The following is an 18,470-nucleotide window of genomic DNA, read 5'->3' as shown; positions in this document are numbered from 1 at the left end:
CTTGATGAGGTCTGAGGTGTCAGGGGATTTTTGGCTAGTATCTGGAAATGTGACTGCACTGAGATTAGCAGTAGTTGGAAAGATCTGCATTTACTCAAGCCTGCCAGACACTGTCTGCGACTGGCTGCATTTCAGGAGTTGTGGAGATGTTTGTGTGCTTGGCTATGCTGCACCATGAGAGAAGTTTGTTAGAGAAATGTGTACAACTCTGCCTTCCACATGAGAAAGTACTGTTGAAGGGTTAAGAGGTCCCAAATACAAAGCCTTCATGTGCTATTTAAGACCCTCTGTTTCCCAGAAGGGATGATGGTGCAATTGGCAGGGTTATTGCAACCAGCCCTGGTACTAGTCTTCCATATGCATTTGTGGAAGAGTTCAAATGGGAACAGTGTGGTACTTGAAGCCTTGATTTAGACTGAAACCATAGGGAAGATATTGGTTAGTTTAAAAGAAGCAGTTTCGTGGAATCACTCAGGGCCCTGAGGCAAAACATATTTCAAACAAGCCAGTTGTTTGAACTCTCTAAGAGCCTGGAGTTCAGTGTTAGCAGTCTGTCGCTGTTGGGCTTTCAAAGAACCAGGTGTTTGGGGTCTGGGGTCAATCTACTTCTGGCCTTTCATTAGTAAAACATGGAATGTGGCAGTGGCAATCTCAGTGTGATTACTTAGAGGGCAGATCTTTCCTGCAGTCAATTCATTTTCAGCAATGGTCAAAGCAGTGGTATATTGTAGGAAAGCGGGTAGTATTGTAGCCTGGGCTGAGATTAGATGCCTTGAGACAAGTAATGGGTGTCCCATCTGCAGTTCATGAAGGTTTCTTTTGGGAAAAATGCCTTTGGGGAATTGCCTATGGACCAAGGGAACGTGAATTCCTGTCACGATGACATAGCTCTACAAGACCTTATATAGACATGTAATGTCAGGGACTGTGAAACTACAGTTACCTTTTTGTATGGTCTTACTACTGCTGTTCCAGATGGTGTGCAAATCCACGTGCAGCTCTTGAACCCTTCTGAAGTACAGACACAAAGTAGCTGAAGGAAGAGTCAGCTGAGGAAAACTTAAGCTATGGAATGACATAAGCTTAATGTACTTAGCTAATCGAGGTAGTAGGTAGTTGTTGTTACTCGATTGGTATAGATATATCTACGTGGGGGAAAGATTTCTGATAGAGCACCCTTTAATTCAGTAGACAGAAGGCATAGAAAGATGCAGAAGCTGATGTCAGACCAATTTCGACTGGAAATGAGCGGCAGATACTGGAGTGGTGGTGGGGGTGGAGTAGGGTTTTTTATTTCTCGAACTCCTGCTGCATACAATTCACCTCTTACCTTACGGTAGCTGATTGCTGAAACAAGTGGATCTTTTCCCAGCACATGGAGTGTTTAAACTAGTAGAATTGGGCTCAAGGGGGAGTTTATGAGCGTAGTACTGGTCCCACAGTTGCTGGTGTATGTGCAGGAATCCTGATGGGATGCCTTCAGTGGTCTAAGTGCAGGAGAGGCCCTGCTAGCCGTTTGGATCATGTCGCAAGCTGTAGTCTGTTCCAGTGCCACGTGATGGAAGCAAGCGCTGACAGAGAAAACTTGTAGTATTTGCTGACACAGACTGTCCCAGTAAGCCTTTCTTTGATCTGGTGGCTGGAAAGCTGAAGCTGGCTTTGAGATTCAGAAAGGCAATGGAGAGAGATGATGATGTTCTCAAAAGTGAAGGGTGCAGGCTGATTCCTTTTGTGTGCATTGTTAAAGCGATGAATTTCTAGATATCATTGTATCAGAAGGGGTAAGGCTTGACAGAAAGGCTCATCTTTTTGTGGGCGGTGAGGGCCCCTTGGGGACCTGTCTCTTTGTGGGTGGTAAAGCTCACTTAGCCATAAAAGTATTTTCCCACAGCTTGCAGCCTCCTTTTTTTGGGCGGGGAGGGGGGAGTGAGGGGAGATGATAAAAAATTACCCACGCTCCAGAGCGCAGAGGGGAGGCAGGGACCCGTGCGATCCGCTTTGCGGAGGGGTGGGAATTCTCAGTGGCCTGCTGCATTTCGCTGTCATCTTTGAAGAGAAAGTCATGATTTTTGCTTGTGTGTTTTACGTGAGAGAGGAAAAAAAAAACCCAACACCCCAACCACAAAGCAAACCCTGAGCCAGATTTGCTACACCCAATATAGAATATCTTCACAGACATTTTTAAAGCCACGCTGGCATAGAGATGGAGGAAGCTCTTGCTATGGCAACATGTATATAGTGTAACTGATGTGCTGATAATGCTGTGTACTGATCTTCAGCTCCCTTTCCCAGGTAGACAGGCTTGTACCATTGGATCCTGCTCTGTGGTATCCTGGAGGTTTGGGGGTTTTTATAATTGAGTGTTAATGTTTCAGTCCCTTACTGTATTCATTTATGTATACGAATCCAAGGTTGTCATTAGCAGATTCTGCAGTGATAGTTCTTCCCTCCATGTAGCACTGTTACCCCAGCTTGCTCCTGTGGTTTCATGCTTCTGGCCTGCTGGCTTTCCTCAATTACGGAGGAAAATGCATGGGAAAGTGTTGTGTACCTTTTGGCTTGTGGGTTCATTCATCTTACCTTAATGTGAGCTGCACTGAGAAGTCACCCTCACTGTATGGAGGCTGGAGGAGTTGTAGAATATGCCCTTGGCAAGGGCAGAGCCTAGGGTAATACACAGAATCCCAAGGTTGGAAAAGACCTTTAAGATCATCGGGTCCAACTGTTCTTGTCCTATGCTAAATCCTACATTTATGCTGCAGACTTTTCCTGAAACATAAAAGCTGCATTTGTCAGTGTTTTGGGGGTATTAAACATGTGGAAGGAGGGGAAGTGTCCTGCATGAGGCACAGGAAATACTTGAAGAAAAGCAAGCAGAGGGTTGAAACAGGTCAGAACAAACACAAGTCCTAGTCAGGGTGAGAGCACTGCAGAATAAACTCATGCCAGCTTTTTAACTTGTTGCCTCAGAAGTCAGTCGGAAGTAAATGGAGATGTTGTACACTGATGAATTATAAACAGGAACCAAGAATGGAGGTGTACTTTGGATGTTACCCCCTCCACACCCCCTGGTTTTTTTAAAATTAGTATCCTACCTCCTCTGGAGCAGGGCAGAAGTGCGAATGGTCTCTGGTGTCTGCAGGAGCTTGGAGAGTTGGTTTTGAATTAAACCAACTTTTTAAGGAACTGCAAGTCAGTGCTACTAAAGCTGTATTTTGCTTTCTTGAGCAGTAGGTTGACACACTCTCCTGCTGAGCTCGGTGTGGGCTGTGATCCAGCAGTCCTGGCACACAGGAGATCTCATGTTTCTGAGAGCTCAAAACCAGCAGGAGCTGTGAGTGAGCCTCTGAGTGTAATTGCTCTGGGCTCTCAAGTCCTCCTGAGTTCCCTGGTAGCTTGGCTTCTGAGTCCAGCTCTTTCTCATCTGGGAACTAGGTTCACATCTCTTTCCCTTCCTACAAACTCTGCCTGAAACTATGTATAATTTCAGCTGTATCAAGCTGCTTCAACCCACCTGTTTTTGCAGCAATGGGTGGGAAGGAGTACGTAGGTGTGGCTTATGACCCATTAGATAACTTCAGAGTTGGCAGCAAGCAGAGAGATAAGTGTGGAAGAAGTTGTGGTGGTGTTCACAATTGCTCATTTGTCTTCTTCAGCATATTTGGGGGTGGTGTAAGTCGTTCACAGGAGGCAAGGGAAGAGTAATCAAAGAATCAGAAATGTTACCACCTTTGCTAAGTAGAAGATAACGATGGAGATTAGGCTACTGGTCCTGAGCTTTGACCAGGAAGGGGGTCACTAGAACTTCGGTAGTATGTGAGAGATGGAAGGTAGGCTGGAGAGAATCCAAACTGGACTTGACAGAAGAAGAGAGCTCACACGGTGCAGTTTGAGAGCTAGAGATGAGAATGACACTGGGGTATTGCATTTCCCCTTCTCACCCTAGACATCCAAACTGTGATCCAGAGTCTGAGGAATTTGTAGATGCAGGAAGTTTATGTGTGTTTGTATTGAGAGGAGAGAGAAGAGCATGAAAACATGTGCTGTCCCCGTGGCAAGGAAGCTGGCACAAAACAGGGAGATGGGGCTAAAATCATAGAGGCAGGTGGAATTCTTGGAAAGGTTGGGAAGATGCTTCTTTATGTGATGGGAGGAATTACAGGAGGGGAAGGGAAGGTTGAAAGGATGGAGGAAGTAATGTCACATGGTAATTTTCTTACAAGCAACTGAGATTCTGCACAGAGAGAAATGGAGGCTGGAGGAGGGGAGGGTTTGAGGAATGAGTCAAAGGTGGTGATGAGGCAGCTGGGATTGCAGGCGTGGGTTTCAGTTAAGCTGGAGAAACACTTTGTCTTCTTTCAAACAATTGTTCGTATTAGCATTCGTGGTGTGGGCATGCATGCACCCATCCATGTGATGTCTCCTAGTGTGCTGTGCACACACTGTGTTTGAGGATCTGCCTTTTGGTTCATGACAGGCCAACCCAGTCAGATCTCTGTCTCCCCTGAGGTGCCATAGTAGAAGAGGAAGGTTGTGTTAGTGGAAGGAATTGGTCTGGTGACAGTTTTTGTTAGTCATCTAGCAAAAGATGATGGAATGGGAGCTGGTATCAGGGTGGGTCAGGCTCAAAATCTGGTTGGGAACTTGACTGGAGGAAGGAGACAAGCATCCAACACTCGTACCTACGCACCCCCAGGCCCCCATTATGAGGACACTGAAAAGCATGAAGGAAATCCAAGACTACTCTGACGGAAGGCACAAGAAAAAGAGGGCTGGGGGCTGACAAATAATTATCTGTGCTAGAAATTCTAGCAAGGTGGAATGAACAGATTAGCAAAGAATTTGAAAGGTAGAAGACATGTTGCTAAGGACTGACTTGGGTTATTTATGTGGGAGGCATGAAAAAGGTGTGAGGTGAGTGTGTTTCTCTTTTCCTGGCCAAGCTGGGCCCCTGAGGTTCCACAGAAGACCCGTCATTTGCTAGGTACTCACATATCTATTGACACAGGAAACAGTGAAAGCTGAAGGCAAACCCCTGTCATAACTTCTCTGCTTGCAAAGAAATGACCTGTAACTGGACGGCGGCGCACCCACTCCTGTGATTGCCGGACTCCTGGTGCTCTCTGACTTGAGCCCTAATAAAATTGTCCTTTTTGGACTGTAATTTTACTCTGAGTCCTAGGACTTGAGAGGCTGACCTCATCAGCTTCTAAGACTGTACCATTGCTGATTCTTTGATCTAGGAGTTGCTGGACCTCTAGCTCTGCTGCAGTAGGATGGGATCTTGGAGCCTCTCACCACAGTTTCTTTTTTTGACTGAGGCACCCTACCCCAGTAAAGTGTGCCCTGCTTCAAATTTCTGTTGTGTATAGTCTAAAATCTTACAACAAACCAGTAAGTTGTGATTGCCCTGGTTTCATCGTTTGAATTTCCCTTCGCTCTTGCTTATAAATGCTGTGTGGGGAACCCATGGTGATTTATATTGTATAGCAGCTTCTTGGACAGGTCTGCTTAGTATCCTCTGGAACTAGTATGAGGTAACTCAGGATGGATTAAGGTCAAGTCTGCCTTAAAAAGAAATAAAACTCACCCGAGGTATCCATCCGCTGTGCAGCTAAGGGCCTGCCTGCTCAGTAACTATGATGTGCTTCTGCTGCTTTGAACTTGTCTTAGTTTTGATGTGCATGGCTTTGAGTTTGATTATTATTTTTTTTAATACTCCTTAAATAATGGGCTAAAAGGTTAATCTCTTCTCATCTTGGAGTTGCTTTTGTAATTGCAGTGGATTAGACCTGTCTGGGAGGAGCTCAGCTGTGTCACTGGTCTACAGAAGTCACTGCAGGTTATGAGCTTGTCTGAACTCCTTGGTGGAGCCCTGCTGTGCTCTAGGATCTCTGATGCTACATCACTGTTCTGAATGTCCCACTGTTACTTTCACAGTGTTACACTGTGGTCCATCAGAGTGCGGACCAGTGTGTTTCATCAGTCCTGCTCTGCATCCTCTGGGATCTGGGTGATCCCTTGAGCCTGAATCTCTTCATTGGCTCTATGTGAAGATCCCTGCAGAATCACTGAGGTGCTGAAACCTGCTTTGTGCATTAAAGCTAGCAGTGGTGAGTCTTGTTTCCATTGCTGTCACCTAGACCGTGCCAAACTGCCCTCAAAACTTCCTCCATCAGAAAGTATTCAAAACATTGTGAGACCCAGGTACTTGATTTGCTGTTTACTTCTCAGTTCCTGACCTGCCTTCTCTTCTTTTGCTCATGGGATCAAAGATGCCTCGTGAATTGTTTCCTTTAGAGATGTCTTTCCAGCTTTGTATCCCCTGCTCAAGGTTAGCACCCGTTTTCTTTGCAGGCATTTCACAAATGTCACCTGTCAACTCTTCACTTGTTTTAAAACTCTTTGTTTATTGTATGGATTTATTTAGGTTAAGACCTGTATTCTTACTGATGGAGATACATTTTTCTGTGAGAACATGTGACTTAATTGTTACCTCCCTAGATGAGTACAGATTCAGTGTGGACAAGGATTTCCTCCACAGATCTGTCCTGCTCACAGGATGCTACAGCTGTGAAATGCAATCAACCACTGAGCCTGTTCAGCTTAGTGTTCTCTATTGTGGTGGCAGCAAAGCTGCCACAACGTTTTCACTGCAGGTTTGGATGCACAGGGCTTTTGCTGCAATACAGCAGTCCTGAAATGTGTTGAGAGATAGTAAGAATTTTTGCAAGCCTTCCATTCACTGGCAAGTGCAAGGCTTTGAATGTGTTGCTGTGCTCAGAGCTTTTATTAACGCTGCACACTGCTATTTCCACAATGAGAAGTGACTCCAGTGTGGAAAGCTCGGTGGTGTACTGATAGACAGTTAAATCTCAGGAATTCAAACCCTTCTAGGGAACATACTGCTGCTTAGATTAGTGAAAGTTTGTATTCTTGCAGTGTGGTGGTTGATAAGGTATGCATGTGCTCTACAAAGATATTGCTGAAGGGGTTATTTTTTCCACTGCAGATGAGTGTTTTGGCATAAGACACGCACATTTAAAATTGTTCTAAGCACACGCTCTTGCAGTAAGAGCTACAGAGGCGGTAGCAGGCATTTGGCTTACTGATTTGTTTGGATTAATAGGATTTCATGTAGTTAAAATGCACACTCACAATGGGAAAGGCTCTTCCCTATAAAAGCAGTTTCACCCATCATGTTTTGCACCTATTCTGCATCTACCTGTTGGCATAGCTGGGTTGCTTAGATGGTGGTGCTGTTGTAACACTGCCTAGGGGAGGAATTACTTGGTGTGAACTGAAACTGTGGCCACACTAATTTATGAGCCGTGGAGCTGATGATTCCCTGTATGGAATAAGGCAAAAGTTGACAAGTGTCTCAACAAACAGTCTCTACAAGAAAATCTTAAGAAATTGTAGGAGCTCTAAATTATCTGAAACTATATAAAGCAGTTTTGGCAAGGCTGGATTAATCTGATACTGTGCTAGCATCTATGTTAGACGAGTGAACTGCAGACCTAGTAGACAGTGTGGGTGGTGTGACAAGTGTGGAGGACACAAGCATTAGCCTTGGGTGGTACGGATGTTCTGGTTAAGCAATGATGGCAACCCTGTGAAGGAGTTTTTTGTTACCACAGTGGAAATATTCCTCTGAATGGGGACGAACTCTGCTAGACTGGGAAGTTAACTTCTTTAGTGATTGTTGGAGACATAAGTGTCTTAATACTGTAATCATCCAGTCTCTTCATGCCTCTGTTATTGGCCAGGGCACTGTTAATGGAAAGGCCTGCCCTGGACATGCCAGTGGGACTTAGCAAGCTTTTTCTTTGGTAAGAGGTGGTGCTGGGATGCAGGCAGGCAAATGACCCTTGAAAGTCAAATGTTTAACTTTTTCTGCTTCGACATACAGCAGCAGTATTTGAGGACTCTGTCCAGCCTGAGTCAAGTTGTGCAGTAATCTTAGGTGGGTTCTTGTGATGGGAGGACCATTTAAGCAGGAGAGGGGGAGACTGGAAAGGCAAGTCCCTGTTCCTGGAAAAGTTTGTCCTTGTGCTCTTCAGAAATGCAGCAAAGCGAGATGGGAGCTCTGGAGACTCAAGAGCTTAGCGTCTGGTGCTGTTCACAGCTCCTTGGTGGAAGGCAGTGCCCCCTTTGTCTAGCCTCTGCAAGACTCTCCATCTGAGGCAATTAGGATTAGCAGGCACATTTCATGCTCTGAAAAGTCAGAAAGGGGAAGAAGAAGGTGTTTTACTAAAGGAAATGCCTGCCAGGCACAGATTTCGTTCTGGTTTTGCGCAGAGAATAAACACAGATGTGAAGGTTAAAAAGCAGACTTCCAACAGCATTTAATGAAGGGCTTGGTAATGATGCAAGGGACTTAGTGATGGGAGAGAGTGGAGGCATTGCAAGGGGCAGAGTTGGCAGAGGGAGGAGCTGGAGCCGCGTACAGCATACATCAGCTATTGAGGCCTTCCTAGTTCACCTTCACTGGGATTCTGTGAAACTTAAACGCTGGCAGGAGATACGTGTTTCGATTTGGAGAGTCACCTATTGTTACTGGAGGCTTAGAAGGGAGGAAGGCTGTGAGTGTGCCCTCGTGTGTGGGTTCAAACTGAGGGGAAGGAGGAGAATGCATGTTTCTTTAAAGACTGCGAAGTTCATCTCTCCTCTACCTTTTCATCTAGCAGGGTGCCCTGGCCTCGATTGGTGCCCCCTCATTTAATTCTGAAAAACACTTCTCTTTTGCAGTGCCAGTTGCCTGGGAGCTGATTTGAAATGTATTGTCTTACTGATTATGTAGTAGATTGATACAGACCTCTAGATGAGGAAATGACTGGGACTCAGATTTGTTGTTTTTTCCTCACGCTGATGAGGTAGAGTTGTCTTTATGTGCCCAGTATTTTCCCATAAATAGGTTTCTGATTCCTATACCAAAGCAGTAGCTGATAGCTCTTACAGCTGATTCTGTAAGTATCAGACGATTTTATGGTGTAAGGAGTAGCAGATTGGGAAGAAAGCATAAACCCCTTTCTCCAACCCTTTACTCACTGAGGTTGTTTTGTTAGGGCTTCTTCATACAAACCCATCTAAAAGGCTGAAAATACGCAGAAAATGTCAAAAGAAAACATTAGTTAAATAAAATGCAGATCAAAATGTATTTTTAGTGCTTGACTATTTTCCCTAAAAGGCTGTACTGTAGAAAACATGTTTTACTGCTTGAATCATATGGTAGTATGAGGCATGCTTTTAACACATGCTGCTGTCACATGGAAATAAAGAAATAGTCTCAAAACAAGCAACGACGTCCTTTAACAGCTCCAGCAGTTAGCTGAAGACTCCAGCCTTGACTCCCTTTCCCAGCAAGGGGCCCAAATGAGAAAAGGGAAAGCTTGTTTGCCCACCCACTCCTCAACTTGTGAGCTGTTTCAGCCAACGGTAACAGATGTTTCTTTCTGTTTCCATAACCTTTTCCTGTCAACCTCTTTTAACGATACAGCATCTCTATTTGCAGGAGGATTTTTCTTGACTGTCTAGCCTGCAACGTTTACTTCCACCTGCATGTTTCATGGAGCACCTGCATCTCTTTACCAGTCCAGTACTGCATTCAGGATGAGAATTCTGAGCCCCTCACAGTGGTCCCTAAACAAGTGGGGTTTTGCTGTTTAAAGTGTGTGCACGCATGCTGCTACATGGTGTAAAGCAAGCAATGTAGTGGAACCTTCCCACAGAACTTCCCAGCCACTGCAGCTAAAAGCATCCTACATTACAAATGAGAAAACAAACAGCTGAGCCTAAACAGTCCTTGTTACTAAAGGTTTCCTTATAAAGAGGAGAGTCGTGCTTACTGGCTTCATTTGAGCTGTGCAAATGTAGGAGCACCACTAAGACTCGCAGCTCTGCTTTTGCAAGCAGGCTTTGAGGCTTCCGTTCTCTGGTGAGTTGTAAGTAGTACCCTACAAGAATGAACCTTTAAACTGTGCAAGCAAAGTATCCTCTGAAGCATAAGCTTAAATAATTACCAGAACTATTGCTTTGTATTCAATGCCAGAGTCAGGCTCTCACTTGTCTCATTCATTCCTTTTCCTTTCCAGCAGTTGTTGAGCAGTTATATGTTGCTCTCCACTCATCACTGAGGTGAGGCATGAGTAAGACACTGGTATGCCCACAGTTCCAATAGTATTTCTCTTTACCTTTTTTTTAATGGCATGGGAGGTTATGGATTTTACAGATAAAGAATAGTGTGCAAAAATTGTTTTAAATCCTGTCAGATAAGGCTGTACGTGAGGTGGAGTGGTAGTGATTTAGGAGGCAGAAGGATTTCCATCCAGTTTGGTTGATTTTTTTTTTTCCTGTTCAACTGCATATATGATACTAGATGGTTGCAGGAAGTTCTTGGCAAGTTGGAAACTTAGCCTATGATCTGTCACTAATAGTAGCTGAAAGGGTTGAGGTAGCTACAGCAAGAAAATGGAACTGCTTGCTCCATATCAGTCACCCTGAGCAGGATGAGGACTTCCTAAACAGTGCCATTTGCTTGCTTCAATCTGTAGGTACAAAGGCTATGATAAGATAACCTTATTTGTCACCAAGGAGGGTACAGGGTTTTTCTTGTCTGAGAGGTTCAATGTGAATAGTGTTGGTGCAGTTCTTGTTGACTTTGGAAATTCACCATGCAGTTTCATATCTTTTTCCAGCTTCCAGGTGTAACAGGGTGACATGAACCGGGGGCATCTCTGTGGGGTGAATGACAACAGAGAAGTGACTCTTCTTTTAAGGAAAAAAATTGCCAGCTTGCTTGATGAAGTGTAGACAATTCAGATAGGAGGGGAATGCACTTGAAAGGGACCTTAACCTCATCTAGTTTCCCCGAGGGAAAAATGGGCCATACCATCAAAGACAAAGGCATCCCCTGTGCATTTCTTTATTAATTGTTTTGTGATTGGGCAAAGGAAGGTAAGATGTCAAGGAGCCATCATGACTGGAGGCTTTGGGTAGGACATTTGATCATTTATTGTTTGTATTCTTTGCAAATAAACTGATTTCCTTTTGAAGTCTGAAACTTGCAGCTGGAAAAATCCCTTTCTAGTATGATGCTTGCATTGCTCACAGTGTGAGTGAAGCCCTTGGGCACTTTACTGGAACTCCTATTAGGACCATCATCTTCGCTACCTGCAGCTGAGGCTGACTCAAATTCCCATAGCTGATAAGACTGTGGAACTGGCTTGCTAAGCTTTGCCCCTTTTAAAAGGAAATTTTGCAATAGGAATGAGCATGAATGGGAAATTGCCTTTCTTCTGATGTTGTACATCTGGGATAAAGGAAAAATAAGAGCCTTTTGAAGGGTCCAGCCTTCCGAGAGCATAGACCTCTTTGAGGCTTTCTCAGCTAACACTGAATCTAAGATCCTTTCAGTACTTAGCATGTGCCAAACTACCCTTACTAACGTTTTGTGCATCCATTCATGAAAACAGGTTTGCCCACTTCCTATTTCCAGCTCGCTGATACATTGACAACCAAGCAAAACAAATCCTTGAAAGTCCCAGGTTGCTATGCATACTGTTTCTACAGCATTAGCCCACTTTTGGATAGTTAGCTTGGCCACTTCAAAGGCAGTGTCTTCGTGGTAGCCTGGAATGGAGATTTGCTGGGACCTGTCAACTTCTTATTCAGGATTTAAAATGTTTAGTGTGATCAAAGGTAGTCCCCAAAACCAGGCTGCCCAATAAAATACTTTAGGGTCAGCTATGTGCAAGAACCTGCAACATCTCTGCTAGGCTTCAGAGACAGTAATCACATTTCCGCTCAATTCAAATTACTTTAAGACTGGCTGAGAGAATCTGGTGTAGTCTTGGAGCAGAGAGCGTTATCCTTGGTTTGTCAAGTAGATTTACCTATTCTTTTGGGCTTCCTGGAGCCTGGATTATAGTATATCTAGAACTAGTAAATGTAAAACTCATCAGCTGTGATAGAACCTTTCTGCAAGCGTAGGATAACCTCAGTATCATTAGCTACAGTTACAAACAGGCTCATAAAGAGGTAATTACTTTTCAGAGGTACTCATGCTTAAAGATGTGAGTACTAATCTAAGGGGAATTTTATACCAGGGCCTAATCTCTGTCTCAAATTGAGTCACAAATTAGCTCAGAGATGTTTCCTGCTTTCTCACGCTTATCTGTAAGCGTCTTAATAAATTATTCTCTTACTATGAGGGGACCTGCCAGGGACTAAAAACTTGAGTTGAAGGTTCTAGTCTAGGGAAAAAAAAAAAAGCTCAGGTTTCTATTAAATATGAGAGAGAAATTCCCATAATATACTGACGTTCTGTGTTCTTGAAACTTGGACCCCAAAGCCTGCGTAGCTCTAGAATATCAGTTCATCCTCAGAGTCTGGTAGTAGTAGTCTGGGAGTATCCAGCTCTTCACTGAAGGAGTGCTGGAGTGCCGTGGATTTTGCACTGCTTTTTTTCCCTTGAGTTTAAGCTCAGACATTGGCTTTCATGGCTTGATTCATAAATGAGCAATAGCTGACTGGCAAAGGTTCATTTCTCCACATGCCTTAGATGAGTTGGACCCTCTGAGGGATTTGTGACTGACGGATAAATATCTGTCACGTGTAGGTGGCCTATAAGAAAAGATTTGAGGATTTTTAATTTTTTTTAAGTCTTTGTTAAGACTTTTTTTACCCCACTCTTTAAACTCTCTTGTCATGTGCTGAGTGGGGGTGGATGGAGATCAGGGCGGGGCGGGGAGGGGGGGAGAAGGGAGGGTTGCTGAAAGCATTTATCTTCATTTCTGCCATCACCCAGTGTTTATTACGCAGTGATAGACAGACGCAGGAAAGCTGCCAATCAAACCTACGTTCGCTGCATTTCAATTGGCCCTTGCTTTAGATTTCAGCACTTTGAAATCTACATCATCTCTGCAGCAAAAGGTCCTTCTGTTCATGGGGATGACAAGCCTGAGACCCTCAGTACCCACTGCAGTCACTTGTGATCCTGTCAAACAGTGGAAGACCCAGGAATCAGGACAGACTGTCAAGGGCTTGGTGAGAATGACTGCTAGAAAGAGCTGCTGTGCTGCTGCCCACAGAAGCTGATGATGCTGAAGTGTGTAGTTTGCTTCCAGGTTAGACTAGAACTCAACAGCACCTTCTGCTTTTGCCCAGGCTGAAACCCTGACTTGACAAAGCCCAGCTGACACTGAGTTCTCACGCCACACTGTGAACAAGAGTCCCATAGTGAGGATTTCAACTTACTTAAGTTTTTCCACCTGTGGTCTCAAATCTTCCCAGTCAACCAATGGAAAAAGCAAACTACAAAGGTTGAGTTAGCATAGGTGTGTACTGGGGCGGGGTGGGGGCGTGTATAACCCTCCCTAAATTGAATGTCTGAAATGTTTGCGTGCTTTTAATAGTCTTCATTATGGGACAGCGCATGTGGGAGGCTTCTGGCAGGACTTGTGATACAAATGTTATTCCACTTTGTTATGTGTAGCTAGATATAATTTAATAATTATGCTTCTCAATTACATAATTAGTATAAGTAGAGGTAATTACTTAATAAAAACATGTAGATCATGGATGTCATTAGCATTAGGCACTCTGTTTTGGAGCCTTTGAGAACTGGACCAAACAAATCCTTCTGAAGAGGCATGTTGTGCTCTATCAACCTTGTTCCCCGTGTCCTAATATTTTTGGTACTTGGTAAAGGTACCTGTTATCTGAAGCACTAGCCTTAGTTGGTAGCTGTTGCTGGCTCTGAAATGTGTTCAGGGCTGTCCTGTAGATGAAGAGGTACTGCTTTTTTTCTTTGTTGGTTTTTCTGCATAGGATGTGAGTGCCTTAGGAGGTGAAGGGGATGTGTGCTTTAAATGAACACCGCAACTCAACTGAAGGTTCTGGGGAAAGGGATGAGAAGAGCAGAATCTTTCCAGAAAAAAATTCACAACTGTTTGCCACCAGCTTTTTTAATGGTACTTGTAGCAGTAGGTGCAAGAGTTGCATAAGCCAGATGAACTTGGTGTTTGTGGAGCAGTTAGCAATGCTGCTAGGCTTCTGTGATGCAGGGGGAGTACACGATTGCTCTCCTAGGATACACTGTTTGTCAGTTTATATATTGCTTGCTGTGCCTACAAGGGTTGTTCTCATTGCAAAACAGGTGATGACTTTTTAATGTTCATCTGTAATAAAATCAATATTCTGGAGTTACGTGCCCTGAGTAGCACTTCTGTTGGTTACACAAGAGTGTTCTTTCTCCTTGTCTGACTCAGCCCTATAAGGCAGTTGCTACCTAGTTGGGCTAAGCTACTTTTTCCCTGCAGCAAGACCCACTACTTGAAATTCATACAGAAACTAGTTTTCTGTTCTCCACCTGGCAGCTGGAGGCAGGGCAGAGGAAGAGCTGCCCTGGGTACCAAGCTTGGGCTTGCAAGAAGACTGCTAAAGATGAAGCGACGTAAAATTGAATTGTCCTTCTTCCACTTCTGGCTGCAAAATGTAATTTCATTAATGCATCAAATCTGCTTTCTCCAGTGAGTAGCTTTTGTTCAGAGGAGCCCTTTGTTTTGGGGGATATGGAGAACAAGGCCTTGGGCATGTGCAAGAACAATGGAAATGTTCCTAACTCTGCTCTCCCAGTGATATGTATGTGCCTGACAGAGGCAGATATGGTGACTGAGGAGACACAGGGTGGAGGTTTGTGGATGGCTGGAGGCCTGGCACAGCTGACTGCGTGGTGTAGAGCTGTCTGCTCAGAAGTCTTGCTCTTGGCGTATTTCTGGGCTTTCTCCAGAACCAAAAATCAGGACTCAAGACAGCTTATCAATGAAAAAGAGGGCTAGCAGCAGATTTCTCAGTGTCTGTCTTCATCATCACCAGTATAGAAGTTGATTCCTCACCTTGCCCTGCCCTTGTTCGCCCTTGTTCTTTAATTTGCAGAGAAAACAAAACAAAAACTCTGTTATTCTGCGTATGTGTCTGTGCTCAGGCCACATTTTAATTTTTTTTTTTACAAGCTTGAGTGTTCTGCTTTTATTTCCTAAGAAAATAAGAATCCAGCCACTGTAGTCCCCTTGTTTTCCTCCACACCACCTTGGTTGACTAGCAGTTACCGAGCTTTTAGCCCTCTGCACAGGCAGCTGGCCTGCAGTGCACTGGATATGGAGTTGTCAAAGTGATGTACCTTCTACTATTGCTGCTGTAGCAGCAGTCTTGAGCCAGCCCTTTTGGGAGAGCAAAGCCCCTGACTCTTCTCTGTGCTTCCCACCAGAGATAGTGTGGAGATGCTGAAATACAGACTGTGTAGACTCTGGAGGCTGTGCTTTTCCTCATTTGTGCTTGGGGCTGATCTTGTTTTGCTCTCCCTTATCAAATTCTATTACCTCGATTTTTCTCTGGGTGCCAGTGTGTGTGTGCAGTTCAAGGGCTGCATGTATATGAAGGCCTTGGAGACTGCAAACAGCATGAGATTTTTTTACTCTAGTACTGTTATGGGAGAACTGTTTCTTCTCTCTCCTTGTGTCTCTTGGGATTGCATTTAATGCCTCAGAGCTTTCACAAATATATGCTGACTTGAGTTACCAGTGGTAGTTCCTTTCTGCCTGGAAAATTCTGTTTGTGATAGTTTCTGAAGTATTCTGCTTAGCCTTCTGTTTTGGGCTCTTGCCCAGATGCTTGGGTGGTTAACAAGGGTCATCTCATTTGCCCAGTCAGGGCAGCCCCTGCCTGCTGTAGGTTGGGCCACCCAGAGCAGCATAGGGTCAGTGCGTAGGTGGTCCTTGCTAATACACCCCTTCCTGTGTGCCAAATAGTGTAGGCAACCTGTATCTTCTCAGTGGAATTTACAGCAATAGGAGGGGTTATGTCCACAGATGTGTGTGATTTGCCAGGACAAAGCTTTTCCTTCGTGTGCATTCTGCTCTGCCAGCACTAGAAGATTTTAGGCCTGCAAAAACACAGCTTCGCTAATACCCGTATGTAGAATGCATTAGTACCAAATGAACTGATGAGGATTTATGTCTTATGAGGCTGGGCAAGTCTTATCTCTTATCAACTTTCTTTCAGAAATGTGTTGCAGGGAGGTGCTTTCCTATTAATTTCCTGTGCCTCGTGGCCTGTTTAGGAGGCGTCGGCATTTCTGTAAATAAGGTGTCTTTAAGAATCTGGAGCCTTGTGTATTGGATTTTGAAAAGTTTTCTTGGTATTGTCTCACAAGCTCTTTTCTAGATAATCTGGAGGTTAAATTGCTAATTATTTCCCCCTTTTTTGTAGGTGCTGTGATTGGAGATGGACAGTCAGCTGTGGCCAGTAACATTGCCAACACCACCTACCGACTGCAGTGGTGGGACTTCACAAAATTTGATCTGCCTGAAATTAGCAATGGTAAGCTGTAAAAGACACCAGTGTTTTAAATCTATGCCAGCCAGGGGTACCATAAGCTTTAGGCCCTTCCAAAAGTAGCCACATGTTGCAGGCCTTGGATTACTTGATTGTCTTGCTGCATTGGGAACTGTAAAATGCGTTTCCCTTTTGAGAAAGTTGAGTGGAAGCGTGCAGAGCTGTTCTGGCTCTGTCTAGCTTGTGTATTCCTGCTATCGGCAAATCTGTGCAAAAATGGGGCTTTCTCTATGAGCATTCTCACAGGAGTATACAATCCTCTTAGGAGATTGGATAGAGAGTTCTTCTCATTCTTTTCCCGACAAGTTTGTAGAGGGATATTGTCTCTATACCTTTAAATTAGAACCTGCTAACGATCTGGGTCTGAATTCTCCAAGTAACTGACATTAGTGTGGGTTAAAGTTCTGCAGTACTCTTTGGGAATCGAGGTCATGGTTTGTTCTTAACACGGTGTGGCAAGCCAGGGGGAGTGGTTGTAGCTTCCAGCTATTTGCAGAAGCAGTGATTCTGCTTTTTATCTCAGGTGAAAGCTGCTTCTGGGTCAAGAGTGTCAGCAATATTGCTGATTTCTGTGTATGTATTTTCTCCTTCCCTTTGGGAAAATTGGACGGTGTTTTTACAGGTGTTCTATGGCCTGAGCCAGCTCTCACACTGGAAGAGGCTTTCCTATGCAGGACCGAGCATATCTGATGCTTGTGTCAGTTGATCAAGGAAGGACTTTTTTGTGGCTAAAACTAACTTGACTAGAAAGGCTATTTTTAACCCCAAATGGGATCCTGATATAGCCTGCTGCACAGCTGCAGAAATAGTTGTGGCATGGGATGAAGATAGGAGGTAGATATTCATGAATGTTTCTTTATACAACAATTTTTAGCTCAGGCCCTCTCTCTGCACATGTGAAATTCATTGCCTGACTTCTCAGTAAAATTGAGCTCTGCTTTAAGGGACTGACTTTTTAAAGTAGAACAGAGATCTTTTTCAGAGAGACTTCTGCTTTCATAGGGAGCCATTGAAATAAATTAAAGTTTCTTCCAGTCCCAGGCCGGTCCTCCAATTTTGGAAATTACATATCTGACAACAGAGGCCTTGGTGGGGGTGCGGGGGTACTGCCCTGTTGCTTAAAGAACCCACAGAGGGAGCACATACAGTGCCACTGTAGCAGCAGAGCTGTGTGGAACTGAAGTCATGGAGTCACAGAATGGTTTGGGTTAGAATGAAGCTTTTAAGATCTAGTCCTTGTCTACCCCCCCATGCTGTGGGCAGGGATGTTTTTTAATAGATCCCATTGCTCAAAGCTCCATCCAATCTGATCTTGAACACTGCCAACAATGGAGCACTCATAGTTTCTTAGGGCAACCTGTGTGGGGCCATTTACCTCTTAGTCCTTGGGAGGAGCTAGGGAAAAGCCACCGGTACCCCATCCCATTACAAAAAGTTTTCTTATTGTGTTGTTCCTACAGATAAAGTATCTGGTGTTTGTCTCCTAGAATCATAGAGTGCCTTGGGTTAGAAGGCACCTCAAAGATCACCTATTTCCCACTCCCCTGCCATGGGCAGGGACACCTTCACCCGACCAGGTTGCCCAAAGCCCCATTCAATGTGGCCTTAAACACATCCAGGGATGGGGCTTCCACACCCTCTCTGGACAGCCTGAGCCAGGGCCTCACCCCCTCACATTAAAGAATTTCTTCCTAACATCTAGCCTAAGCCATCTTCCAGCTTTAAGCCATTCTCCCTTGCCCTATCACTACATCTCCTCTGTCATCTCCTTCCTCGCATTGTATAGAACATTGTGGTGTGGTATTTATAGCCTGGTGGGAAATAATAAGGGTAAAGGGGGAAGATGCTTTATATTTTGTCCTTGAGAACCAGTCTGTCTCTTGGGAAGGAGCATGCAGTGTCATCTTCAAAGTAGAATACTGTGGTAAACTTGTGCATTGACATGTCTCATTAAGTGCCCAACTTGGTAGTACTAGTGAAAGGTTGTAGGCTGAGGATCAGTGCTCAAGGCAGAGCTTTGCCACGCGGTGGCAATACTTTCCATGGTCTATCCAGTTTCTGGAACAGAAGAATAA

General features: G+C 44.4%; 1 protein-coding gene across 5 annotated transcripts in view; it reads left to right on the top strand.

Moving 5' to 3' along the window:
• AMBRA1 (autophagy and beclin 1 regulator 1) overlaps window positions 1–18,470 on the top strand; it is a gene marked incomplete at its 5' end in the record, with an annotated part of 126,250 nt that overhangs the window by 56,727 nt on the left and 51,053 nt on the right. For all 5 annotated transcript variants that reach the window (XM_084264054.1, XM_084264053.1, XM_084264052.1 and 2 more), the window contains one exon: window positions 16,270–16,380. In XM_084264054.1, the coding sequence (XP_084120180.1) occupies window positions 16,270–16,380 (111 nt within the window). The remainder of the gene's footprint in view (window positions 1–16,269; window positions 16,381–18,470) is intronic.

The sequence above is a fragment of the Gallinula chloropus genome, assembly GCF_964237585.1.
Source record: "Gallinula chloropus genome assembly, chromosome: 4".
NCBI classification, from domain to species: Eukaryota; Metazoa; Chordata; class Aves; order Gruiformes; family Rallidae; genus Gallinula; species Gallinula chloropus.
The sequence above is the reverse complement of the archived record's forward strand: the minus strand, read 5'-3'. Positions and strand labels throughout refer to the sequence as shown.